Source organism: Sceloporus undulatus, unplaced genomic scaffold, assembly GCF_019175285.1.
Source record: "Sceloporus undulatus isolate JIND9_A2432 ecotype Alabama unplaced genomic scaffold, SceUnd_v1.1 scaffold_16, whole genome shotgun sequence".
Lineage (NCBI taxonomy): Eukaryota > Metazoa > Chordata > Lepidosauria > Squamata > Phrynosomatidae > Sceloporus > Sceloporus undulatus.
The window spans coordinates 2,168,862-2,195,726 of record NW_024802938.1 but is presented as its reverse complement, the minus strand read 5'-3'; the positions used below and the strand labels follow the sequence as shown (position 1 = coordinate 2,195,726).

The 26,865-nt window shown below is 41.2% G+C and overlaps 2 protein-coding genes across 3 annotated transcripts in view; one reads left to right on the top strand and one right to left on the bottom strand.

Moving 5' to 3' along the window:
• Positions 1 to 12,283, top strand: part of LOC121917374 (melanocortin-2 receptor accessory protein 2-like) — a 41,839-nt gene extending 29,556 nt beyond the window's left edge. For both annotated transcript variants that reach the window (XM_042443294.1, XM_042443295.1), the window contains 3 exons: positions 7,073 to 7,209; positions 8,514 to 8,613; positions 10,911 to 12,283. In XM_042443294.1, the coding sequence (XP_042299228.1) occupies positions 7,080 to 7,209; positions 8,514 to 8,613; positions 10,911 to 11,301 (621 nt within the window). In that variant the 5' untranslated portion in view covers positions 7,073 to 7,079 and the 3' untranslated portion in view covers positions 11,302 to 12,283. The remainder of the gene's footprint in view (positions 1 to 7,072; positions 7,210 to 8,513; positions 8,614 to 10,910) is intronic.
• A 2,802-nt stretch (positions 12,284 to 15,085) lies between these two features.
• The window catches only part of LOC121917394, a 76,710-nt gene continuing 64,930 nt past the window's right edge, over positions 15,086 to 26,865 (bottom strand). Inside the window, exons 26-31 of the mRNA XM_042443337.1 lie at positions 25,963 to 26,786; positions 25,756 to 25,857; positions 22,608 to 22,751; positions 19,317 to 19,415; positions 17,606 to 17,740; positions 15,086 to 15,421 (exon numbers count right to left, since the gene is read on the bottom strand). Of these exons, the coding sequence (XP_042299271.1) occupies positions 15,212 to 15,421; positions 17,606 to 17,740; positions 19,317 to 19,415; positions 22,608 to 22,751; positions 25,756 to 25,857; positions 25,963 to 26,786 (1,514 nt within the window). The 3' untranslated portion in view covers positions 15,086 to 15,211. The remainder of the gene's footprint in view (positions 15,422 to 17,605; positions 17,741 to 19,316; positions 19,416 to 22,607; positions 22,752 to 25,755; positions 25,858 to 25,962; positions 26,787 to 26,865) is intronic.

Here is a 26,865-nt window from a genome sequence, read left to right as displayed (position 1 = left end):
AACAGCAACAACCTCTTTGTTGGAGGTTAAGAGCTTCGGAGTGATCACCAGGGATGCCTCTCCTAACATGCCTCTGTGGGATGGTGAGACCAAGAAAAGGGTGTCTTTCAAAGAAACCAAAGTTGGGACAGGCATGTATGGGTTAATAAAGTCCTTCAGATACTCCGGACTCAGGCTGTGCAGACCTTGATAGACTGTTGAGTGACAGATGATGCACACTTGACTGCACTCCAGATTAGATTATGTATGAACTGCTTGAAAATTTAGATTATATATATATATATATATATATATATATATATATATATATATATGCACCACACAGGTGTATACTGTACATAAAATTTAATTTGAGGTGTAAAGGAATAAGTCAGAACCAACTTGCATTTGAAATCTGCTGCCACCACATCACCTTGCTTCACAAATGCCTTGTTTCATGAGCTTTCTGACTAAACATTTGCTGGGAGATTTAATTTAAATTCTTGTCCTGTGAGCCTTATGCCATGGTGAGAAATGGAGGTTTTACATGTAGTGATGAAGTCATGCTGTTTACCTGAGGCAAAAATTGGATTCCTCCCCCCACCATTGTCTGTTTGTTTGTTTATGGCTGCTCCTACTGCCTATCAAAAAGAACAGCCTGAAAGATAAAAACATGTACTTCTACATAGATTACCTGGAGGCAGCAAAATTTTCAATAAAATTGTGGATGTGGTACCTCCACACTATAGGGGCTCACTGAAGGGAACCTGTGCATTTACAAGTAGCATTTAGGTAGTGTTTTCTTGGGCTTAGAAGTGCACATTTCATGTGAGTCCCTCCAGCAGATCATTTGTTTTCTCTTGCTAACGGATCTGCCTCGGAGGTATAAAGCAGTCATGAGTGGCCTTTATGGAAGAGTGTTTTTCCATGCAATGAGTGTGCACTTATTACTCACTCTGCTGTTTGCAGAGACATCCAAAGTATTTGAATTCTCTTAAGTTGGTTTATTCGCTCTCCCAGCACTACCGAAGGGCAGGTAGAAATTTATGAGCTCTTCAGCCAGTCCTTGTCATATTCCCTTTAATAGCAGTTTGATCTTCAAGTAAGCATGTTTCCTAAACATAAAACATGGGTCAGAATCCTGTATGCCCTGCTACATTATATAACATTACATATACCTTTATGTTATGTATACCGGAGGTGCTAAGAAACCCCTTTACTGAGTTGTGAAGATGAGTAATGTGGTACTGGCATCAGGCACTTTATTGGCTCTGTTATGTAGTAACAGCTGCCCTCTACCACATATGGATGGTATACAACTGTGTAAGTCTAATTCCCACAGATATAAGTCCACTTGTGGAGATGTAATACCCCAACAGGATCTTGGTGAACAATTCTACTTTCTACACAGAAAATATCTAATATTACTTGTGAATAAGGGAAACAGATCAATGCCTTTCTGCCAAGGCTTTTTCTGTTTTCTGTGTACAGTGTTTTTGTGCAACTAATGACGTTTTCTACACACAAAAATCTGTGAGCACTTTTTTGTAGAGAATAGGTTCCAAACTGCAAAGATTCTCACCCATCTAGGTAGGGTTCTTCTCATTCCAATTTTCTGACACTTGAGAAACCCATTTTTCAAATATTTTTGAACACTTTTAAATCTTATTTCTGTCCCTGACATAGAAAGGGGCAATATTTTAAAGACAGAAGGCTCGAACAGACAGGCCAAATGAAGTGGGTTCAGGCCACTTTGAAAGTGTGTTGTTTAAACGACACACACACCCTAAGAGGATGGAACGGGGGAGGGGTCCGTGGGGTTTGGACTCTCCCTTCCGTTAGATACAATGAATGACGTGCACTGCTGCACCGCCACGCCCAAGCCCCATTATAATGGTGGCACTTTGTCTGGACCCCCCCATCCCAAAATCCTGGCTACATCCCTGGCTGGAAGCCAGGCCAAAGCTGCGCTCCAGTCCTAAGGACAAGAGCACAGCTTCGGTGCAGCTTATGGCCTCTTAGGACCCATGCATCATTTAAACAGCACACCTCCAGAGTGGCCTGAAGCCACTTCATTTGGCCTGTCTGTTTGGACCCAGACTTACTCTGTTATCCAGCTTACTGCTGCAACCAGTGTTGGCTAATGGCTTGCATATCAGTGGGGTAATAAATTAACTCCCAGTTTTAGTCTGAAATATAAGGAGATGTCCGTTGTTCTGAATCTTGCCCCAGTATAGGTTCAGTGCCTTGGATAGTTCCTTTAACTTTTGAACTAAATTCCAGAGTGTATTCATCACCCTATTTCTGTTGAAAACTGTCCTCTTCTCTGGGCTGAGGGGAATAATACTTTTTTGGAGTACATCTCAAAGCTACAACTGCAAATGCTGTCTGGAAATTCTAAGACTCCAGTCTAAACCAGTATTTTTTAAAAAAATCTCTGTCTGTCGGCATGCTATCTCTGAGGCCAGCTGAAGGTAGACTGTAGATTATGGACAAATCACGGGATAATTTTTGAATTAGATTAGTAAGGGATTCAGATTTCCAGTTATTTTACAAACACAGCTACAAATAGGCTTTCCCATTTGTTATTGTTATTTGCCTTTGAGTCCACTTTGGTCTTTGAATCATGGTGGCACTGTGGATGAGACTTCTCCAAGACCCCTTGTCTTCCACCACTCTGATTAAGTCTTGTAGATTCATGCTTGTCACCCTACTCTTAACATAAGTTGTACCTTGTTGATGGAAGTTATTGCAGCAGCTCATGGAATGTCTTTGATGGTTCTGCATTCATGGCCACCATTTCACATTTGGCTCTCTCCCAACTGCGGTTTTTATACTTGTATACAATTGGTGAATCTTGGGGTTCTAGTAAAAGCACAAACTGGATGTCACAGGTCTGAAGCCTCCCCATTTATAGGACTTGGCAGACGGCTTAGGCATACTCTGTTTCCCTTTTTTCACAAGCAGTACTAGCCACTTGCCAAGTGAAACAGAGTGCTCCTTGTGTCCTCAGCCAGGTCTAGCCATTTAATGGGAGAAGGGAAAGGGCTGAAAATGGGTTGTGTCCCTTCTTTCCTTCCCCAAGGCCCAGTGTGAAGTGTTAGAAAAGATCCTGTCCTGCAGAGTAATTGGAGGAGAGCAGACTCATGTTTCACTTCACATGGGTTTGTGTCAAAGAGGTTAATATTTGTAAAGTTTACTTTCTGTCCTTGCCCTCTTTTGCTTTCATTATTTTGGGAACAAAAGGATGGAAATCCCTGATAACCAGCTGAAGAAAGGGTTTTTGTCCAGTCACCATTTTCTGCTTCTTCCTGGTGTGAATGCAAATATCTTAATTGGGCATGCTGCTTTGAAACCTGGTAGCGCAGAACCATTTCTGTCTCTAATTGGCCATATGGATGGGATGGTAAATGATGCAGAACAGCCACTGACAAACATTGATAGAATATGAGGAAAACATATTTAAATTCATGCTTACCTGTATGCTCAGTTACCAACTTTCCTTCTCCAAAATAGTTAATTGATCTTTATTTCTTTGGCACATTTGGCAGAAAAGTTTATGTGTTCAAATACCCCATCTTCCTATATCTTGCACTGAGATTTTCAGATTTGTCTTGAGTCCTGCTGTTCTATTCAGCAAGCTTCTTCAACTGCTCTTTAAACCAAAATAGCTAAAAAGTATAGCAAGTTTTAGGTGTTAAATTGTTAGCATGCTTCTACTATTTTAAAAGTATTCTTATTTTTAAAATTGGTTTTAAAAATATTGTGTGCCACCCTGAGGCCCTCAGATATTTGTTGTTATTTATGTGCCTTCAAAGTGAGTTATACTGAGGAGTTTGGCTATGGCCTTCTTCTGGAGCTGAGGGTGTGTCACTTGCCCAGGAGGTTTTCAGAGCTGAGTGGGGATTTCAACCTTGATCTCCTGAAATCCTAATCCAGCATTTAAAACACTATATACCATGCTGGCTCTCCTTCCTCAGTTATAGGGTAGGATATACATATTTAAAGGGTTTCTTCCCATATTAGATTGTTGAAGTGCATAACAGGTAAGGTAACATTTCAGGCACACTTGAAAGTACAGTATGAATTGTGAACCCCTCCCCCCCTCTATGAAATACATGTATTGTATCATCTTGAAAGCACCTAAGAACAATGATCTAAAGATCCAAGATGGGTCTGCCTCTGTTACAAGCATACTTTTGGTGACAAATATGGATCTAATGGCCAAGATCCTACATTGTGCAGGTGGAGCATAATTGTCCACCTATTTAGTTCCATATCCTCTTCCTACAGTAGTTGTCAAACCCTGGAAGAAGGCCCTGCTTCTGCTTACTGTTGGGGAGGTTGTGGGGAGGGGGGATTCAGATTATGACAAAGTAGATGGTATGAGGTCAGAAGGGGGAGAAAGAAGGCTGCATTCACAGATGGAGTGACCTCTTTTCCCTTCCTTTCTGAGTCCAGACCAGCCACATATTCACCGTCTGAATTGCTCCCTACTCCTCCATTTCCAATAGGCAGCAGCAGCAGCAGTGACTGTTTCCAGGTGCTTAAAAGCTGGGGAAGGATTTGGAGGGAGTACAAAGGAATAAAGGAATAGCTCCCTCTGCCCCATCCAAAAAGAGAGATATGCATGGACAAGCCACACTTACACACACCTACTTTACTATCAGGATGCCATCCAATGTGTGAAGCAGCTCTTGTGTTGGCGTAGGGAGATGTGCCCATTGTAGATGTTCATTATATTGTTTACTAGTTGATGCTTTCTAAAAGGGAATTGCATTAACTTTTCTGTGTGTAAGGTCTGTCTGCCTGCTGACCTATATGTCTAAGCAAACACAAACTTACGAATATGTAAAGGGATCTTGTATCATCTTTGAGACAAATTAATAGATCCCGTTGCATACAGATATTCTAGAATGAATATGGCTATGTCTCTGAATTTTGCAAACTTACAAAAGTTCACAGCCATACATTTAAGCAGGGAAATAAGAGGAAAGGGTTCATGAAGACCAGTGACCAAATGTGAACGGTTTGGAGCCAGACCTAGTTATGCCCAGATAACTAGCATGCTCTTGTGAGATTTTTGCCCCAGCTTGCATATTATTTCTGTGAGTGAGTAAAGCCCTCCTTCCACATCACACCATCTTAGTGTTTTCCTTATACAAGTTGAGTCTCCCTTATTTGAAATGCTTGGGGCCAGAAGTGTTTTGGATTTTGGAACACCTGTATTTGCATATATGCACATAAAGAGATATCTTGGAGATGGGATCTAAGTATAAACATAACATTTATTTAGGTTTCATATGCACCTTATACACATGGCCTGAAGGTAATTTTAAACAATATTTTAAAATAATTTTGTGCATGAAACAAAGTTTGTGTCCACTGAACCATTAGAAAGCAAAGGTATCACTGTCTCAGCCACCCATGAAAAAAGGTTTGGGGTTTGGAGTATTTCAGATTTTAGAATCCAGACAAGGCAGGCTCAGCCTGTATGATCATGCTAGGAACATATTGCCTGACTTTCTCCCGCTTATTTTTGACATACAGTACAGATCTCCAGTGTGATCTGAATCACTTTGAACCATGCTGTTCCTCTCTGGACCATCCTGACACAACCTGTTTCGATCCAGAGTTGGTACAAATCTGTTTGAATCTGCCCTGTTCACTTGAGAATTCATTCGAATCATTTGCATGGCTCTCATTCTCACCTTTGTTTAATTTTAATGAGTGAGCTAAGCTCATACTTTCATTTCCATAGTTTAAATAAGAATGGAAAGAAATGAAACAGTGTGTCATTGTTTCAATAAAGTGCAATATCAACCATCTCCTCCTTTTTGAAAAATAGCTAATCATGTACTTAGACAGGTATGTTCTGTTTTTTATTAAAATTCTGCACAATTTATTACAGGTTGTCAGTCAAAATAATAATATTATGTATATACACCCTTTCTCCCAATAATAGGACTCAAGCTGGCTAGCAATATATTTAAAAACAATACAGATTTGAAACTATACAAAACTTCAATACAAGTATAAGTAAAAAAATTGTTAAAAATGAAACAATTTAAACAGTAAAAACAAAATTACTTAAATGGCTATACAAACTATAAAACAGCACAGCACATCATTAAAAGTCCATCTCATTCAGTTTCAGTATCTAAAAACCTGGTGGACCAAGAATGCTTTCAGTTGCTGACAGAAGGAGAACAAAGAGGAAGCCACCCTGGCCTCCCTAACTAGAAAGTTCCTAAGTCTAGGAGCAGCTACCAAGAAGGCCCTCTCCTTTGTGCCCACCAAATGAGCTTGAGAAGGTGGTGGGACAGAGAGAATGGGCTCTCCTGAAGATCTTAAAGCTCTAATGGGCTCATAAAGCTCATACAATTCTCTGTATAGTCTGGACTCAAGCCAGATATGATGCTGAGCCTTCATAGTGTTGTTTTAATTCCACCATGACAAACATGCTTGGATGTTCAGGGTGTGGTGAGAATAGCTACTGGGCTGCAGAGAACCATCTTTATAGAAAGAAGCTTATTTTTCAGTTTCCATCACCAGGATGAGGGGGCTTCTGGCACTGGATTTTCCTCCCTTCCAGAAGAAATGTTCTATAGCATCCAATGGTTCCTCAGCCAGTTTGTCAAGGAGCTTGGGAGACACTCCCTAGATTAACTTGAAATTGTTTGTTTGGTTTTTTAATGTATCAAACACTGGCTTTATACTACTGCCCAATATCAGACATAGATATATAAAATACAGAAATCTAACTCAGGGGTTTATAATAAAAGGAACAGCTACTTGCACTGTATTGTGTAACTTTTGTATGTCCAAAATCAGTCAACATCACCTCAGGTTGAGGATGAAATTAACTTTGGCATGGCTTCATGTTCATGTTTGATTTTAGGCTTGTTCTCAGAAAGAGTGGGAACATAAAGTTGGAAAAAGGAGGGTGCGTGAAAAGGATTGTTGCTGGTCAGATGGCAGTGCAGAGCAGGAGATAGTGTGTGGACAGATGGTGGGTGGGCAGATCACTTGGTTTGGATTGGGCCCACTTTTTCCTGCTAAAGGTTGTTGTTTTCACATTTATTATTGACAGGCTGGAGATGGCTGGACCTCGGTTTATTTCCAACAGAACATCCCAACATGCTTTATTGTCTAACTCTGATTACACTTGGGAGTATGAATATTATGAATATGAGCCAGTTTCCTTTGAAGATCTCAAGGCTCATAAGTGTAAGTCTTATCTGGATGTTGTCTATTTCAAAGCATAATCTTTCCAAGTGGAATTGGTTTGCTGTAGTTGTATGCAAAATGTCCAGGTGGGAGCAAATATAATGAAGAAACAACAAAATTTAATTATAGACTGCTTTCTATACCATGCTGTCATCATTCCTCCTTTTCTCATTTCAAAATCTACTAACAAAGAGTAGCTTTGTAGTATCTTCCTTGTGTGTACTTCCCCTCCTTTTGAGTTTGCATGTCCCGCTAGTGCCCAATTTAGCCACTGGCATATTGGGGGGGAACCATGGAAAATACATAAAGAGACAAATACTATTGGATTAAATACTAGTGGATTAAAAAAAAACCACACCACTGAGTAGTATTATTTGTCCTTTTACTCTTACTAACATCTTTTTGGTATTATCAGTAAAAGCATTAAGTCTAGATTCCAATCCAGAGATCATAACACACAGCAGTATTTAGAGCTCACCAGTCTGGCCTGCATGTACTTGTGTGGGATTCTGGGAGTTGTAGGCCAAAACAGTAACTTTTTAAAATTTTGCAAACTGTCACCATTAACTTGATAATCTTTTATGGGTTAAGATGATGGGGAAAAGAAGTCAGACCCCTTTGGTCCATTTCTCTTTCCAGATGCATGGTTAGCGTGTGATTCTCATACATGTGTGGGTGCTACTTATATAGGCATACATGCATCAGTGTCCACAAGGGTGACTGAATGTAGAAATGTTTCTGCACAAAAATAGTCTTTGCTGGGTTGGGCTCCCTAAAGTTATGCATAATCATCCATGGAGGACCTGAGTAGAGCTGCTGATGATAGAGCAACTTGGGAGGTCTCTCATTTTTGGGGTTGCTATAAGTCAAGTTGACTTGATGGCAATTAACAACAACATTTTTCAGATATTGCATTCTTTGGTTAGTCTTAAGTCAAAACCTAAAATACAAACCAATATTTTGTGGGTGAATATGCACATGATGTTATATATAAATAGCCACTGAATACTGAAGCTACAGTCCTGAGTCTGAAAGACCTGAGCAGAGCTCAGAGAGAAGAGGGTAGAAATGTTTCTGCACAAAGATAGTCTTTGCTGGGTTGGGCTCCCTAAAATTATACATAATCAGCCATAGAGTGCACAAAATTAGACCACAACTATGAAGGTCCTCCTGTGTGTTGCATGCAGGGCTTGAGCAAGATCTGCCCTTATTGAGATTCAGTATGACTCCCCTGACCCCATGTTCATATTAATGAAAATTTGTTCCCCACCCTCAAAAAATTAACCTCACTGCTTCTTTTACAGATTCCATTGTGATTGGATTTTGGGTTGGCCTTGCCGTCTTTGTCATTTTCATGTTTTTTGTACTGACCCTCTTAACAAAGACAGGAGCACCACACCAAGAGTAAGTACTATTGGTGGTTACTAGAAGCTCAAATTGCTGAACAATCAGTACCTTTTTAAATTGATCTTATTGGTTCAGGACAGGGTGGTAATTCTGTAGCTCTCCAGATGTTATTTGGCTGCAACACCCAGCACTGCTCACTATTAATTATGTGGACTAGAGTCAAAGCCTACCTGGTGTAACCCAAGTAATAGGTTTGGCCCAATGGGTGGGGAAACCCTAAGGAAACCCTAAGGAAAGGACTGTACTTGCTGGAAGAGGGAAACTAGAGAGGAAATGAGCTGTAGTTACCAGTGACGAGGAGTAAGCCCTTTTCATCTTGTATAAGGTAGTGGTATTTTCAATTAATATTAAGGATAGAATGGTAAATTGCTTACACAGGTTGAGTCTCCCTTATCCAGAATTCTGAAATCCAAAATATTCCAAAATTGTTTACATGAGTGGCTGAGATAATTATGTCTTTGCTTTCAGAAGCATTGTTTCATGTACACAATTTAAAAAAAAATGTTGTGTATAAAATTAGATTCAGGCTATATGTATAAGATGTAAATGAAACATAAATTTCATGTTTAGACCTGAGTCCCATCTCCAAGATATCTCATTATGTATATGCAAATATTCCAATATCCAAAAAACTCTGAAATCCAAAACACTTCTGGTCCCTAACATAAGGGAGACTCAAGTTGTAGTGGAATTTCTATGTTGCCTTATCACCTGTTTTGTATCTTTTACTGAAGGCTTTAAGATTTACATCCAAATGTTGCAGTAGAGTTGACCAGCACAGGCAGAAAAGTCTGGCAGTCAGGTCTGGCACTGAGCCCTCATTGGATGCTTGGAACTTTGGGGACAGTGATGTGTTAAATTTAATATATAATTTGTTGTATTGTTTTTTTTAAAAAACTATATTGGGACTTAAATTGTGATTGCTTTTGCAATATTCAATTATCGTAGGATCTGTAGGGCCCAGAGACAATTCCACTGGAAGGGTGGAAATCTCTGCCAGTGTAGTTCTGCTGGGCTTCTGTTGCTGCCATATACCTGCAGCATGAAGGCACCAGGTGCACCCTATGGCCAATCAGTGACCAGGGGCAGGAATTCCCAAGTGTCAGCCAGCTCCAGTTGCACAGCTGGGAAAGAGGAACAGCAGTCACCCTTCCAGACCTTCACTGAGTACAACTGAGAGTTGCAGTTCAACATCTGGAGAGCCCCAATATAAAGTCGAAGGCTTTCATTGCTGGCATCCATAGTTTTTCGTGGGTTTTTTCGGGCTATGTGGCCATGTTCTAGCAGAGTTTCAGATGCCAGCCACAGATGCTGGCGAAACGTCAGAAAGAAACTCTGCTAGAACATGGCCACATAGCCCAAAAAAAACCCACAAAAAAAAATCTGGAGAGCTCTATTGCTACCACTGGTGCAGGTCATGGCCCAGTAAGTTGCAGTATTCAAGTTTTTTACTCCAAGTCTCAAGTCTCAAATCTCTACTTTCAAGTCTCAAGTCCTTGCAAGGTACTTTAAGGTCATGTCTCAAGTCAAGTTTCAAGCCTGGGAGTTAGGGGAAAAAATTCTAGGAGGGGAGCAGCAAATATGTTAGGCAACAGGCTTGAGGTGGAAGGATCCTCCAATGTGCCCACAGGACAGCTGCTCCTCAAGCCCTGCCTCAAGCCTATTGCCTAATGTGTTTGCTGTTTCTGGATGAAGTTAGGCCAGCAAATTGCTAACAATAGACAAACCTCGAGTCAAGTCAGTGCATCATTTATTGCCAAGTTGAGCAATTGAAACAACTTGAGTTAGTTAACTCAAGTCTACATCACTCATAGACTGCATGCAGAATATCAGATCAACTGGTACCTTCAAGTAGGCTTAAGCCTTATCTGAAACACCAGAGAGTTGCTGCTGGTCATTGTAGATAATGTTCTAAATGGACAAATGAGTTGACTCTGCATAAAGCAGCTTTTAATGTTAATCTTGAGATCAGTAGCATTTGTTCTCAATTATGTGGATGTAGAATTCTGACTTAACATGGCTGCTAGTCCCAGCTGTAAATCCACTGATTGAATGCAGTTTATACAAGTATCTATTCTAGCTCAGACTGACAACTGAATTTAAGGATTAGGAGGCAAACCTATGTTCACTTGTGACAAATCCCACTGAATTCATTGGATTAATTGCAAATCAACAATCTCTCATTTAGACATGTAGGTAAGCAAATATTTTGGATATGTCCATAACTAAGGATTAATGAAGATGTGGCTTCTACCTCATTTCTTACCCACAATTCATCTCTTTTTGCTTTCTAGGAATACAGACTCTGCTGAGAAAAGGTTTTGCATGAACAACTTTGTGGCTGATTTTGGGCGACCGCTGGATTCTGACAGGATTTTTTCTCAGCAAGCTGCTGAAGAATCCAGGTTGCTCTTCAATTGCTACATTAATGAGTTTGAGAAGGTGGACAAAGCAAAACCATGCCATAAAGTGCCAGTTACAGACAGTAACATCCACTTCCAGGAAGTAATTCATAATAGGGTGAGACTGGAAGAGGAGCTGCATTGCCACACCAAGTTCAACATCCCCAACTTTGTGAACACTGACCAGAATTCCTCTCTGGAAGATGACTTGCTGATTTCTGAGCCACCTATAATTTTAGAGAGCAAACCAGTTAGTCATTGTTCCCATCAAATTCTTGACTGAAGAAACATGAATCTTGAAACTTGAAAATCAGTCAGTCAATCCACCACTGACCAAGCTACCCACCTACTCTTTTTAAAGCTGGGATTCCTTCTGTTATCGTATCATACCATCTGGGATCTATATTAATAGAACATGTTTCATCTTCAGCTATCATCTTATGATTTTCTATGGGTTTTCTGGGCTATGAGGCCATGTTCTGGAAGGGTTTATTCCTGATGTTTTGCCTGGATCTGTGGCTGGCATCTTCAGAGGGTGAAAGCCTTTGACTTCTCATCTTATGCTTCAGCTAAAAGATTCTGTAGTCACAAATGAACTAAATGGGGAGAGGGATTAAGAAACACATCATTCTCACCTTGCACCCTCATTGCCCCCAAACAACCAACCGCCCCCCTCCAATTTTGTGGGTCCCTGCATCTACAAACCTCTGCACCTATCCTGCTGAAACTTTACTAATGTATTCCTCAGTGACATGTCAGTGCTGTTTTGTATGTCTGTCATGTCCAGGAAAATGATTACTGTAATAAGGAATCTAGGGTGATGGAAGGCTGCTCTTGTACAAAGGTCCCTGAGCTAATCACCTGAAATTTGGGATTTCTTCAGAAAAGAGGCGACTGTGCCTGCAATCTCCCCCCCCCCCCGGTTTTGCCAAGAAATCAAAAATATTTGTTGCATTTATTTCATAAAAACAAACTTAGTCGATCTGAATGTTTGGCTTTCCAAATCTTTCTTTGGATTTTGTCCTCAAGACGTGGTGCAAATTTGTCTGGAAAAAAAGTTGGCCATTGTTTTTTGAAGTGCCAAATCATAGATGGTGTTCATTCTAACATTCAGACCCACTCACTGTTCTCATATGTGAACTTGTTTTAGTTGCTATCTTTCTTCTACTGAACAGGTAAATGGAGCAATGAAGTGATGTGCTGATAGGTTTCAGTGTGTTGCATGTGTTTTGTTTTTTAAAACTATCTTCTAAGTAAAAATTATTCCCCTGACATTTTTGTTTGGCTCAATATGTGCCAGGCAAATTGTTGATTAAAAATAAATAATAAAAAAGCTTAGCACAAGAGTGAGATTTTTACAATTGCTTTGTACTTAAGTGTTCAGAAAACAACTACTTGGACTTTGAATTACTATGGCAGTTGCTGCAGTGAGACATTTTTTAAAATGTGCATTTTTCTATATTCAGTTCAAGGTTGTGAAAGTGGAACTATGCATGCAGTGCCCTTGAGCATATAAGGCACTTGTGTGTTCAATTTTGGATGTGGTTATGGGCTTCATAAAGAATATTTGGAGCTGTTTTTCAGAATGTGATTAATACTGGCTTTTATATATGAAATGAGAGAGGCTAGATAAGGCAACTGTTACATGGATTTGTAATTGGTTGACTGACGGAAGCCAAAGGGTGTTCAACAATGGTGCCTTTTCACTGTGGAGAGAAGTGACCAGTGGGGTCCCATAGGGCTCTGTCCTGGGCCCAGTACTATTCAACATCTTTATCAATGACTTGGAGGACAAAATTGGGGGCATACTTATCAAATTTGCAGATGAGACCAAATTAGGAGGAGTAGCTAATACTCCAGAGGACAGGATCAAGATTCAAAATGACCTGAACAGACTAGAAAGCTGGGCCAGAGCTAACAGAATGAAATTCAACATGGAGAAATGTAAAGTATTGCACTTACGGCAGAAAAATGAAATGCACAGATATGTTGGGCGACACCTGGCTGAATGAACTACATGTGAAAGGGATCTGGGAGTCCAAATAGACCACAAGTTGAACATGAGTCAACAGTGTGATGTGGCAGCTAAAAAGGCCAATGCAATTTTAGGCTGCATCAATAAAAGTATAGTGTCTAGATCAAGAAAAGTAGTAGTGCCACTGTATTCTACTTTGGTCAGGCCCCACCTGGAATATTGTGTCCAGTTCTGGAGACCACAATTTAAAAAGGATGTTGAGAAACTGGAGCGTGTCCAAAGAAGAGCAATTAAAATGGTGAAGGGTCTGGAAGCCGTCCTACGAGGAATGACTTAGGGAGCTGGGGATGTTTAGCCTGGAGAAGAGAAGGTTAAGAGGTGATATGATAGCCCTGTTTAAATACTTGAAGGGATGTCATATTGAGGAGGGAGCAAGCTTGTTTTCTGCTGTTCCAGAGAACAGGACCTGGAGCAATGGATGCAAGCTGAAGGAAAAGAGATTTCACCTCAACATTAGGAAGACCTTCCTGACAGTAAGATCTGTTCGACAGTGGAACACACTCCCTCGGAATGTAGTGGAATCTCCCTCCTTGGAGGTCTTTAAACAGAGGCTGGATGGCCATCTGTCGGGGATGCTTTGATTTGGATTTCCTGCATGGCAGGGGGTTGGAATGGATGGCCCTTGCGGTCTCTTTCATCTCTATTATTCTATAGTTCTATGAACATGCTCCTGAATTTTAAAATATATCGTCTGAGAGCCTGGATTGGAAGATGTGAGGCAAAGTGAGATACAGTTATTCTAAGTATTATGTAATGTGTTGTCATTTGTTGATTTTTATATCATCATCAGTAAAACTCACTTGTACAGGTGCTGGCTTTCCATTAATTCAAAGATTTCTGGAGTCAAGACAGATCCTTGTACGGGTTCCTTATTCTATGTAGGCTCAGATTGTCACAGTGTTGATAAATGCACCCAGTATTTTTACAACTGACAACATCACTTATCTAGAACAAAATCTTTCCACTGGAGCATACTTGTCCTATTTTAACCACCTTCCATAAAGGTAGACAAGTATTATATCCAATGTCATTTGGAATCTTTCCTTAGCTCACTTCCAAGGAATGTTATAGCTGTTGAACAATCATCTGGTTAAATATTTGTCTTTAACATGCCTGCAACTCTATTTGCCTTCATTTTGACAAACTGCATCAACTTCATATAGAAATCAGCTGCTGCCTTGTTAAAGTAATAGAGCATTGTTTTCTATACAAATGGCACAACTGTCATTTCTCTGTGGGATTAGGACCCACATTTTGGTTTACTGAACATTCACGTAGGTGGCACACACACTACTCTGGTATACTGATAAACCTAAAGTAATGTCATGAGTAATAGGTGGTGTGTGTGTGTGTGGTTTAACTATAGTTGGACTATATGTGTCCATATGTCATTTCTGTTAGTTATGGACTATTAACTGAAGAAAAAACCTTGGAAAAGGGCTCTCCTGGGACTAAGTACCCTGAATACACCAGATCCTATCTGATCTCAGAAGCTAAGTGCCAAGGAATACATGTTGTAGGCTAAATTTTGGACAAAGGAACTAGCAAAACTACCTCTGACTATGCTTTGCCTAAGGAAACTGTGAAATGGGGTCGCTGTAAGCTGACAGCTGACTTGAAGATGTGCTCATACACAAAAGAAGTTGAAGCCTAGCTAAAGAAAAGGATACCTATCAGAGTTTTTTTGGGGGGGGGGGGGGGGGGGGGGAGATAAAGCATGGATGCTTTTTATGGCTGACAACTTCCAGAATCCTGAAGCCAGTGTGGATAGGAAGAAGACTGACCCTCATGAAATTGAAAACATCTCTACTTCAGTTTGAATATACTTTTTCACATCATCCCAGCTTCTTTGCAGTCTTTGTATGGACAAAAATGTGGCAATTAATTTACTATGGTAGACCAAAATCTTTTAAGACCATTCAATGAAATGCACAGAATTTTTCTAACAATTAGACTTGAAGGGAAAAAAATCAGCATCGATATACAAACTTTTATTCAATATTATTTAATATATATATATATAATACAAGCAGATGAGATTAATTTATACAACAGAAACGTGGACAGAGTTCCTAAAAAGTGAAACTAGTTACTTTCTGGGATTGTTTTCAAGCTTATTTATTTTCATCCTTATTAACTTTCCTTGATCAACTTATGTTCAGATCTTCCAGTAACTTTCTGGCATGTTTGAAGAACTAACTGGAATGATGACGCCTTGTTTCTGGAGCTGCCGTAGAACATCCAACATTGAATCTAGCTCAATGCGAAATTTCTCGAGCTCTTGATTTTTCAGCAATGCTAGCTTTCTCCATTTTTCAATTTCCTGGATTTGTTCTACTTCTGCAATATGCCGTGTTTCCTGTATTACCTATGGGAAAAGATTATATTGATTTCTAAACACATTTGTTGATATAAGATTAAAAACCAATTCCTAATTCAAAATTTCAACTTTGTTATTAAATCACCTGTAAGAATGTTTTCCATGCTTGGTGTTTTTTTTTTTAATTATTGGAGCCAGAGAGAAGGGTGTTGGAGGTTCCATAAGCAGACATATACTTAAATATGGATTTACCGGGACTAGTTTATGGCCAGTTGTTAGTTTACACATTTCATGTAAGGAAAATGCTTTATAAGGGGGAAAATGTGAATCCCAGTGTAGCTTTGTAAACCGCCATGATCATAGGAACGGCGGTATATAAATAAAATTTCAATCAATCAATCAAAAAGCTTATCATGTGTGAATAGGAGTTACTGGTCAAGTATGCTCAACGGATACTGGAAGTGCAGGGAGCCATCTCAGCTGAAACAAATGAAGTGGTGCTGAGAATTATGGCAATCCTAAGGCAAATCTATCATGGGGGTTTCTTGGCAAGATTTGTTCAGAGGAAGTTTACCGTTGCCTTCCCCTCAGGCTGAGAGCATGTGATTTGCCCAAGGGCACCTAGGTTTCATGGCTGGGTTGGGGGAGTGGATACAATTCAGTTGTGAGGTCAGCTTATTAACAGTTGCAGAAGGGGGCAGGAGAAAGCTCTATTAGCAATCTTTTCACGATTTGTGGGTATGGTCAGAGCAGTGAATTGCTTGTCTACCCATCCCAAGAATGCATTGCTAGGTTCTAAGAGTGAACTATTTATACAACAGTTAAAAGAGATACACTGGCAAGGTTTTTTTTTTTAAAGGTGGCAGACAATAGGCTACTACTTCAGTAACAAAGAAAAGGCATAGAAGAAACATCCTACACAACCTCAGTGTTACTGTCCTGAGTTCTGAATGTGAACTCAGCTCAGCTACTGATTAAATCGTGGAGATCCTACATGTGCGCGTAATTCTGCCCATGCAGTTTCATGTCCTGCCATTGTCTGGCAACTGCTGGAAGGGCGCATGTTGCTGTCCCATACTACTGGAGACAGGAGGGAGATGATTGAGACCACATAAAAGCAGGTCATCTCATCTCAGTTAGGGGGAAGAAATGAGGGTGTGCTCTCAAATGGAATGCACCTGCTTTTTCCTTCGTTCAACAGCTCAGAATAGTCAGACCTTCATGTTTGGCATTACCTTCTGCTCTTCTCTCTAGTAAGCAGGATCAGGAATAATATCTATCTATCTATCTATTGAATTTATACTTCACTCCTCAGAAATGATCTCAGAATAGGGAAGTGGAGAGAAAGAGCAAGAGAACTGCCTCTCTATACCATGTCTGAAAAGGGACTTAGATGTGACCATTTTTAGTAATCAGTACAGTCGCTTCAGGAGTCTTGTGCTGGAGACTGTCCACTCAATTCTTGAAATATTAATATGCAATCAAAGAATCAAGGGACTAGAAGGTCATCTAGGCTAACTTCTGTTTGGAAATAAAACTATCCTTTTCCATCATACTTCTCTACTTGTAAAATCCAGACTATTAGCACCAGACCCCTGCCTTTACAGGAAACTTCCTTGGAGCGAAATATGAATCTATGTATGCACTATATTACAAATAGGAAAGTATGGTGAATTTATTCAGTTAGTATTTCAATTTTCATTTCAATGGAAATGCTTCAATCAGAATGCAGTTTGCCTTTGAAAATTGTTTTTTAAGTTTGCAAGCTTTTGAATAATGTGTTAAGCAACATATGGTAATGGGAAACCACTTGGAAATTTGTGCATTTATAAGATCTAAGAAAAATTAGTTTTTAAATATTAACAGAAATCTGTATTACAATCTGGTATGCAACTGGGATGGAACAGATCTAGAACCAGGGAAATGGGAACTACAGCAAGACTACACTTGAAAGGATCACTTGTCTCTCACTGCAAAGGGAAATATAAGGTTCAATTTTGATGCTAGTCTTCACTTTGTTACAATCTTAGTACTTACCATGAGCTGTCATTCAGTGCATAAATTAATTCAACTATACCTGCATGTTGATAACACCTTTATAACAGCTTTTAATTCTGGAGAGAGAGTGTTTATTTCTAGTACAGGATGGTTGCTATAGCAGCCAGCTTGCACAAAGCTTGTAAAAATTCGTAACATTGACTTTTTCAGATATTAATTTGTTATTTTCTTTACCTGCTGAAGTTCTTGCTCTCTTTGTTCATATCGGGTTTCCAATTGTTTGATCTTTCTTTCCAGGCACACAAAGTGTTTCATCTCAGGGGTCTGCCTTTCTCTAGCCTCTCCGAGTTCTTCTAACAGTTTTGCCATCTAAAATGAGAAATTGTGACATTATCTGAGAAGATATCTCTCAAGTTAAAAATTGTTCATTGAACTACAACTCTCCCCAATCAAAGAGAAAAGTTAAAATAGTATCTTTATGTACTAGAAGAACCAAGAGACTGCTCATGAGCATCTGGTGTGAGGCGTTTCCTTCCTACCTGGATGCTTGGAATGTGCTTGGCTGATTGCCTGTCCTGACAGGGGGCTGAGGAAACAAAGGTATACCCACAAGTGCCCCCAGCTGTTGTTGCACAGCCCCAAGAGTGTTGCCGATGGAAATGAATGCTTCTTTCTGCAATGTGCAAAAAAGCCCATATGCTTGGTGTAATACCCATAATGATAGTTTTCTGCATGCAGGAAATTTTTGAACTGAGTAAGCATTCCAACACACAACCCCACACCTGCGCCTGAAACAGTACATTCCTAGGAACTGTATCATGAATCACATATGTAGATAGAGAATCTAAAGTATGCATGTAATATTTCAGCCAAGAAATCACTGTCTTTTAAAAGAATACAAAAAGATGTGGGAGATGAGAGACTAAACAAGAAGAAGGGAAGAAAGCCACAAAGCTGGGCATGTCACATTCCCAAAGCCCTGGCCTTGCTATCTAATGGCTCATAGAACCCGTTCTCATAGATTAGTAAAAACTCAAAATAGTTAGTTTGGAAATATGGGTATATTTTTAAAAGAAGAAAACAAATGTGGAGCATCTATGATTTTATAATTGCACAAAAGAAACAACCTCTTTACTTGCTTAGGAGTTGCTGAGGAGATTTAACATTTAAAGCATGCTAAAACATGGAAAATACCAAACAGTTTCAGATGTATATAAATAGATACATGAGGTTGAACATAACCCAAAACAATATCTGTCTTTTTCTTCTTTTTCTTTTTGGGAAACTCTATGCATGTTCACTCATACATGAACCTCACTGTTTTCAAACTGGCTTTCTCCCTAGCAAGTGTGCTTAGGTTTGCCTCCTCATCCTGTCTTTGCTTGGAGCATAATGTTACAAAGCTCAGGTTCAAATATTAATTCCATAAATCCTTCATAATCCTAAATTCATAACCCAAGGGCAAGGGCCCTAAAATCATTTTACAAGACACGCACAAAAAATTCAAGTTATTAAACCAGAAATCTGTTTTCCTTCTCTTGCCACCTTCAGCTTATTATGGTTACTTTAAAATAATCCCCTCCCCCCATTATTTCTTCAAATCCAAAATTGTGGTTTAATTTCTGAGTCCAATTGCAGTACAAACCCAGAATCAAATCCTGATTTTGTACTGCAATTTGGAGTGCATGATTGACACAAATGTTCCTATTTTCAGATGCAATGGAAAAGTCTAGTTTTTACTATTATACATTGTTAGTACCATAGTGAGCATGCAATGTAAAGAGAACAGAAAGAAAGCAGAGTAGATGCATCACAGTTTTGGGTGATTCAATAAATCATGATCTACTGTATAAAACACTTTTATTAACTAGGTGTGTCCAAAATAACATTGCTGTAGTTTTAAAATACCATCTAAAATTAAAAAGTTATTTAAATGTTCTTTTACCTCTTTTTGAAGAATTTCCTCTCTTTTTTGTGAGATTACAAGGGCTTCTTGATCTCTCCGGAACTCATGAACTTGCTGCTGAAGATGTTTTATAAAAATCTATAGTAAGATTAAACATTCTCAATTATTAAATGATTTTAAATTTTAAGCAGAAAATATTATATGGGAAAGTGTGGGACGTCTAGTTTTTATAGCTTGAACTTCTGTTGACTAGAGCTGCATTAAGATCAGAATATTGGTACTCACTGTGAAGGTAGTCCTTTTCTGCAGTTGTGGAGAGGAAAGCCTTCATGCAGGGTCTGGTTCCCTTGTGCTTCACAGGCAGGGCTTTGGCATGTCAATCAACCTTACTACTCCAAGAGGGAGGGCCAGTCCCCACTTCCCCAGTGATTGTGTGACAAAGCTCCAAACAACAAAACACATACTGCCAGTGGCCCAAAACAAACAAGACCTCCACCAATCCTTCCCACCTCACAACCGTAGAAAAGGAACTTTCACAGTGAGTAGAAATGTTCTGTTTTCCTGAAGCATGATGAGGCAATCCTTCATGCTGGGACTTACACAAGCAGTCAACTTACTATGTGGGTGGGCAATTTCCAAATCACAATGACACAACATGTTGCAAACCTGCCTACCAAAAGATGCATCCATGGAAGGAAACGTGTCTATCTTGTTGTGTCTGACAAAAGATGATGGGGAAGCCCAAGTGGTTGCCTTACAAATATCTAACAAAAAAGCTGCCATACTCAAGGCTGCAGAAGTAGCAACACCATGAGTGGAGTGTGCCTGAATCCCTTCTGGAACTGATAAAGAACTATGACTCTAAGTCAATTCAGCCAACAACACAAGATGGAAGAAGATACCCATTGGACATTAATCTCTTGAAAAGAGATAGTCCAATTTGTGAATCTCCTTAATTTTAAATAGAACTTAAAAGCCCTGTACACATCTAATCTGTGCCATTCTTTCTCTTGTGGTGTTTTGGGCTCTGGACACAAAAATGGCAAAACAATCTGCTGCCCCCAGACTGTAGAATGACCTGCTGGAAGAGATATGACAGCCGAAAATGCTGAATGCTTTTAAAACAGAACTAAAACACTCTTCCGACAGGCTTACCCAGTTAATTTTAAATCAGGACTTTTAATTGTTATATTTTAAGACTGTATTATATAACTGTATTTTAATGGTTTTATAGTATTGCATTTTAACTGTTGGTTTTATGTGTTTCCCTTTTTAAATTGTGTTTTGTATGCTGAAATGTTGTACCCACCACGAGACTTGAGATTGTAACCAGTCTGGGTCAGGATGTAACAGACCTTTTTGATGCTGGTCTAGCTACAGTGGAACAGGCCAACTCTCCTGAACCTGCATGTAGCTCTTTCAGAAAATCAAGGCTGACAGGGCCACCTGGGTACTAGCAATATCACCTCTGCTCTCCTCATTCTTAATTTTTGTAACACCTTGAACAACATCACTACTGGAGGAAAGACGCAGCACAACACCCTTGGCCAATGCTCCCTCCATCCAAAATCTTGATACAAACAGAGGCAGTTTGTGACTATCTTGAGAAGTAAAAGGTTCAGGGTCCATTCTCCCTGGTCTAGACTCTTCCTGCTCAGGCAATCAGCCTGACAATTCAGTTGGTGCATTAGATATTCCTCTCTGATAGAAAAAGGGTGAGTCTCCCTGCAGAACAATAAGGACATTATCTCTTGCAACAGGGACTGGGATTGCATTCCCTTTGCCTGTTTATGTGGGCATTGGTGGTCATGTTGTCCATCCAGATCAACACTTGCTTGCTCTGAACCTCCAACTGCAGACTGAGAAGTGCCAAACAGACCAAAGCACCAGCCAGTTCACACTGTATCCTCTAACTGGGTGGCCACAGATCCTGCAACATCTACCTACTGCAGTGTGCTACCAACCCAGGAAAGTGGCAATGATCATAACTATCATTCTCTTCAGATCCTGAATGGGCACCCTCATGACAACATCTTTTAAAATCACCAATGCTGAGACCATTTCACTATGGAGGGAAGACTTAGTCTCAGGTGCTGCTTCTGCACAATCTCATTCTGGGATGGCAGAAGGAATCACTGGAGATCCTTTAGCTGGAATTTTACCCAAAGAAATTAGTTCAAACAAGCCACCATCCAACTCAACAGTTTGGCTGTTACCATCAGGTATGCCGATGACTGATTCACCACTGGCCTGACCAAAGTCTGGAGCTTCTCCCTCCCGTATACTGGGGAAAAAAACTTTAAGTCACCTGAAGCCAGCATTTGGGAACCAAATGTCATGGTTCCCAAATGCACAAACCTATGATACTACCTCTTTAGGTGGTAACGCTGATTGACAGGTTGAAGCCTAGTCTGTGAAGCATGAGGGAGAAACCCAGCATGAAGTGAAACCCAGCATGAAGGATTGCCTCCTCACACTGCAGGAAAACACTGGAATTTACATGTGAGTAACCATGCAGGATCAGCTGTAAGAACACAAAGTTTTCTGTTTAGATGTCATGTTTCTTTTGGATTATTCCAGAGTTTGGAAAAGCTACTATTTTTAGACCACACCTCCCAGAATCCTTTTGCTACATGACTACCAATGGCAGACAATATCTCAGTTTTTGATAATTCTGATGATGTGCAGCAGTCCCCTTAGAGTTAGGCAGCCATCCTTCCTCTTTCTGCCTTCTGCCATTGTATGAACGGCAGATGCCAGGAATTTCCAGTTGTGACTATGGTAAATTCATAAAGTATGGGCACCGAGACTGAGCAACAGACTCTCTTTATATTTATGGTCACAATTCAACACAGAAATAGATACATTATGGAAAAGGTAAGGAGACTGCTTTAAAGATAGAAAAGCAAGCCCCTCAATGTTTTTCTTTTTTAAAAAAGATAAACACCCCTGCTTGTTAATCTCAACATGTTATCTATTATAAAATTGTCCTTCAGTACAGCATGTAAACCATAATAGCTTAGGAGGGCAAAGGAGAATAAAGATGGTGCATGGAATGGAAAAATGAAGTCACTGAAATAGTAAAAATGTCTGACAACTCAGTGAGGGAACAAGGTGCAGCCATTTAATTACTGAACTCGTAATCTCTCATTAGGAGTTGATGTATACTCTCTCATTGAACTCTACTCCTTTTACATTTTTAGCTTGCTTTCTTCATATGTCATACTTGATACCAGGCTAAATTAATAAGGAATGTTTACAGTACAAAAACATTGCAAAATAAGAAAACTTGCCAGTCTGGAGGACTGAGATGATAACTTGTCTGCTTACCTCTTGTGTTGAAATTTTACTATTTAACTCGGCTACTTTGTAAGTAGAATGTTCCACAGCATGTTGACAAAGAATTTTCTCTAATTCCTTCTGATGTGATGCTTTAAGGGCTGCAATGTACTCTTCTGAGTCTTCCTTTGCTCTGTAAACATCATTTTAAAAATGTCTGCTATAATTGGAAGATATGGTTCTTCACACATACACACCCCACCCCCTCCACATGATACATATTCCCTTTGGTTTTCGGATACTGTACTTTAATTTTATGATGGTCCTGGTATTCAGTATTAATTTGCCTTACTAAACTAGACAGCCAAGAATGACAAAAACCTGGGGTCAAACTAAACATGACCATTATCTACATCTTTAATTCTGGTATGCTCACTTTTCTAAAAATAGTAAATAGCTAGATGAATAGTCAGATTTGCTTGGTGTGTGTCTGTGATTAACCCTTTTGTTCCTGAATTTCTCCCACCAAATTCAATACTACAAAACAGTGACAAAGGGAGCAGTAGGGCATGGGTGTGTCAGTGTTTGATCAGGACGGCAGCAGGGATAAAAACCTAAATCCCTCTTTTCTTTTTACATTAGGCTTTTCTGCAGCAATTATTTAAAAAGAAGGTACACAAGAGTGAAACATAATGTCACACATAGGATGGCCTTTAGTCACTGATAACAATAGTTACTTCACAAATGAATGACTTATGTTTGATGCATGACCACATTTGTTGTTTCTATGGGCTCTTCTAGTTGGAAGAAACTACTACTTAACACTGAATCACATCTAGTTTAGCTATTAACAGCTTGTAGAATCATAGAGTTGAAAGGGACTGCCCAAGCTGGGCTTTTTTTTTGAAGATATACAGAGGAGACCCCACCACCTCTCTAATTCAATTGGTTGTGTTGTCAAGCCATTAGTTCCACTGCCAAGCCACTCTCACTGTCAAGAAGTTCCTTCTAATGTTCCATCAAGAGCCATCACTTCTTTAACCAGCTTCAAAACGGAGCTGAAGACCATCCTGTTCAGAGAAGCGTTCCCAGGCATTGCATAATTCTCACTTGCTATTTGATGTTCTTTTGTTGTCTGTTTTATTCAATCATTTCCTGTATTGCTATGTATTTTATATGTATTATCTTACTAGACAGGCCCCTTCCCCACCACCACTCCCTTCTCCTTCTGTGTTGTGTCTTTTTAGATTGTAAGCCTGAGGGCAGGGAACCGTCCAATTAAAAAGATTGTATGTACAGCGCTGTGTAAATTTACAGTGTTTTATAAATAAAGGTTAATAATAATAATAATAATAATAATTTACCCCTCCTGTAACTTCAAACTATTAGACCTTGTTCTACCCTCTGAGGCAGCAGAGAACATGAATGGACAGGTTGCTTACCTGTAACAGTATTTCTTCGAGTGGTCATCTGCGAATACATACAAATGGGTTTCACTGCGCCTGCGCAGTGCTGCTTGGAACCTACTGGAATCACTGGGCAGAGTTTACTCTGCAACATCTTGAAACTTTTTGGCGGTAACTCCGCCCACCCATTATAAGGCCCCTGCCTTCCCGCTCTTTCCCCAGTTCCGCAATTTTTCCGCCAAGCAGGCGATGGAAAGAGAGCCAATGAGAGCAGGACACTGAGGGGACGGACGGGTGGGATTTGTATGTATTCGCAGATGACCACTCGAAGAAATACTGTTACAGGTAAGCAACCTGTCCTTCTTCTTCGTGGTCTCTGCGAATCATACAAATGGGTTTAGACTGACAAGCTAAGGTATGCGGCGGAGGGAGTGTCCTGAGACCAAAGCTATGGTAAACCAAAGGTATATTTATTACAAATAAACACCTTGAACCATAAAGCGTCAGTCTTTTGTTCATGCACAGATGAACTAGCAGTAACTTTGCTAAACCTGAGAAGGGGACAGAGGTCATGCAAGACCGATCCCATAGGACTTGTGCAAATGAACATTCAACAGTATAACAGTGTAAACTGTATAACACAAAAAACTTCAGTAGGGCAATCAGTGCAACCCTGACACCAACACAGCCCTCCCGAAAGCTGCGTCTCGGATGGCCCTGGTGTCCAACCTGTAATGCTTAATAAAAGTGAGAGGTTGGGACCAGACAGCAGCCTTACAGACATCCTCCAAAGGGATCCCAGACAAAAATGCAGAGGATGCTGCCATAGCCCTTGTGGAGTGGGACCGAACCCTGCAAGGGAGGGGCTTGCCCAACAATTCATAGCAGAGGTGGATGGTACCAGCCACCCATTTGGAGAATCTCTGCGCAGTCACGGGCAACCCCTTCTTCGGTTCCGAGTAGCATTGGAAAAGTCTCTCGGACCGACTGGAGGCAGCAGTTCTGTCCAGGTAGAAGGCCAGTGCTCTCCTGACATCAAGAGAGTGTAGGCGTCGCTCCTCATCCGACGTCGGGTTGGATGCGAGAGTGGGCAAAACAATGTCCTGGCACATGTGGAAAGCAGACACAACCTTCGGCAAGAAGATAATGTCCATACGGAGGACCACTTTGTCCTTGTGGAACCTCAGGAATGGTTGGTCCCTCCGTAAAGCACAGAGTTCGCCCGCACGGCGGGCAGAGGTGATGGCCACAAGGAAAGCGGTTTTCCAAGTCAATAGTCTCAAGTCCGCTGTGGCCATCGGTTCAAAGGGCTTGGATTGGAGAGCGGACAGTACCGACTCCAAACTCCAAGCCGGCGTGGGTACCGACACAGGAGGGTACAGGTTAGCACAACCCTTCAAGAACCCCTTCACCAAGGGGTCTTTGAAAAAAGAAACCCTCCCCCCGAACTGATATTTGGCACAGATGGCAGACAGGTAGCACTTGATGGATGTGAGGGACAGTCCCTCATCTAAAAGCGCCATCAAAAACTCCAGCACCACTGGAGTGGACACCTGTGCAGGAGAGAAGCCCTTTTGGTCAAGGAAGAGGCAAAATCTCCTCCATTTCAGGGCGTATGACCGCTGGGTAGAAGGTTTCCTCGCAGCCAGGATCACCGTCCTCACCGACTCCGGTAGGGCAGTCAGGGCCGGATCCTCCAGGCTACCAGCGGCAGGCTCTCGATGTCGGGGTGGAGAATTCGACCGTCCTGGATCGACAGCAGGTCCGGGCGGGGCTCGAGGCGAACGAAACACCTTCTGGAGAGATGCAGGAGGGATGCGAACCACGGCTGTCTTGGCCACCATGGTGTGATCAGGATCGCGTCGGTCTGGTCTAGCATCATCTTGGAGAGCACCCTGATGATGAGAGGGAAGGGGGGAAAGGCATAAAGGAGCTCCCCCGACCACAGGAAGGCGAATGCATCTCCGAGGGATCCAGTCATTGGCCTCCTGGAGCAGAACTGGGGACAGTGGCTGTTCCATTCGGTAGCGAAGAGGTCGATCTGGGGGGTTCCCCACATGTCGAACAAGACGCCGACCGTCTCCGGATGGAGCCTCCATTCGTGGCATACCGAGGGCGATCTGCTGAGGCGGTCTGCCAAGTCGTTGTCCTCCCCTGGAAGGTGGATCGCTTGAAGGAGGACCTGTCTCTGTATGCACCAGTCCCAGATGCGCAGGGTAATCTCGAGGAGGGTCCTTGACTTGGTGCCATCTTGTTTGTTGATGTAATACATCACGGTGGTGTTGTCCGTTCTCAAGAGCACCACCCTGCCCGTCACGGCGGATTCGAAAGCTCTCAGGGCCTTTTCGACCGCGAGCATCTCGAGGGCATTGATGTGGAGGAGACTGTCCGAGTCTGACCATTTGTCCTTGACAACTAGGTCGAGCAGATGGGCGCCCCAGCCCTCTAGGGAAGCATCGGTTGTCAGCGTCACCTGCGGTTGCGGTTGATGAAAGGGCATCCCCGCGCGCACGTTGTGCTCGTCCAGCCACCAATTCAGGGAGGCGGCTACCGGCCTCGGTATCGTCAACCATTTGGACGGGGGATCCTCCATCGGAGAGAAGACCGACAGAAACCAAGCCTGGAGCGGGCGTAGACGGAGTCTTGACCACGGCGTCATGAAGGTCGTTGATGCCATGTGACCCAGGGCAATCTGGACGTCCCTGGCCCTCACTCTTCTGTGGGAGATGCAGGGTCTCAGCGATGTAACCAGTGCCTGGAAGCGGTCTGCAGGAAGGAAGGCGGAGCATCTTTCGGAATCGAGGATGGCTCCGATGAATTTGACCTGTCTGGACGGAGTGAAATGAGACTTTTCTTTGTTGATCACCAGTCCGAGAGAGTCCAGCAGCCGAGTGGCGAATGAG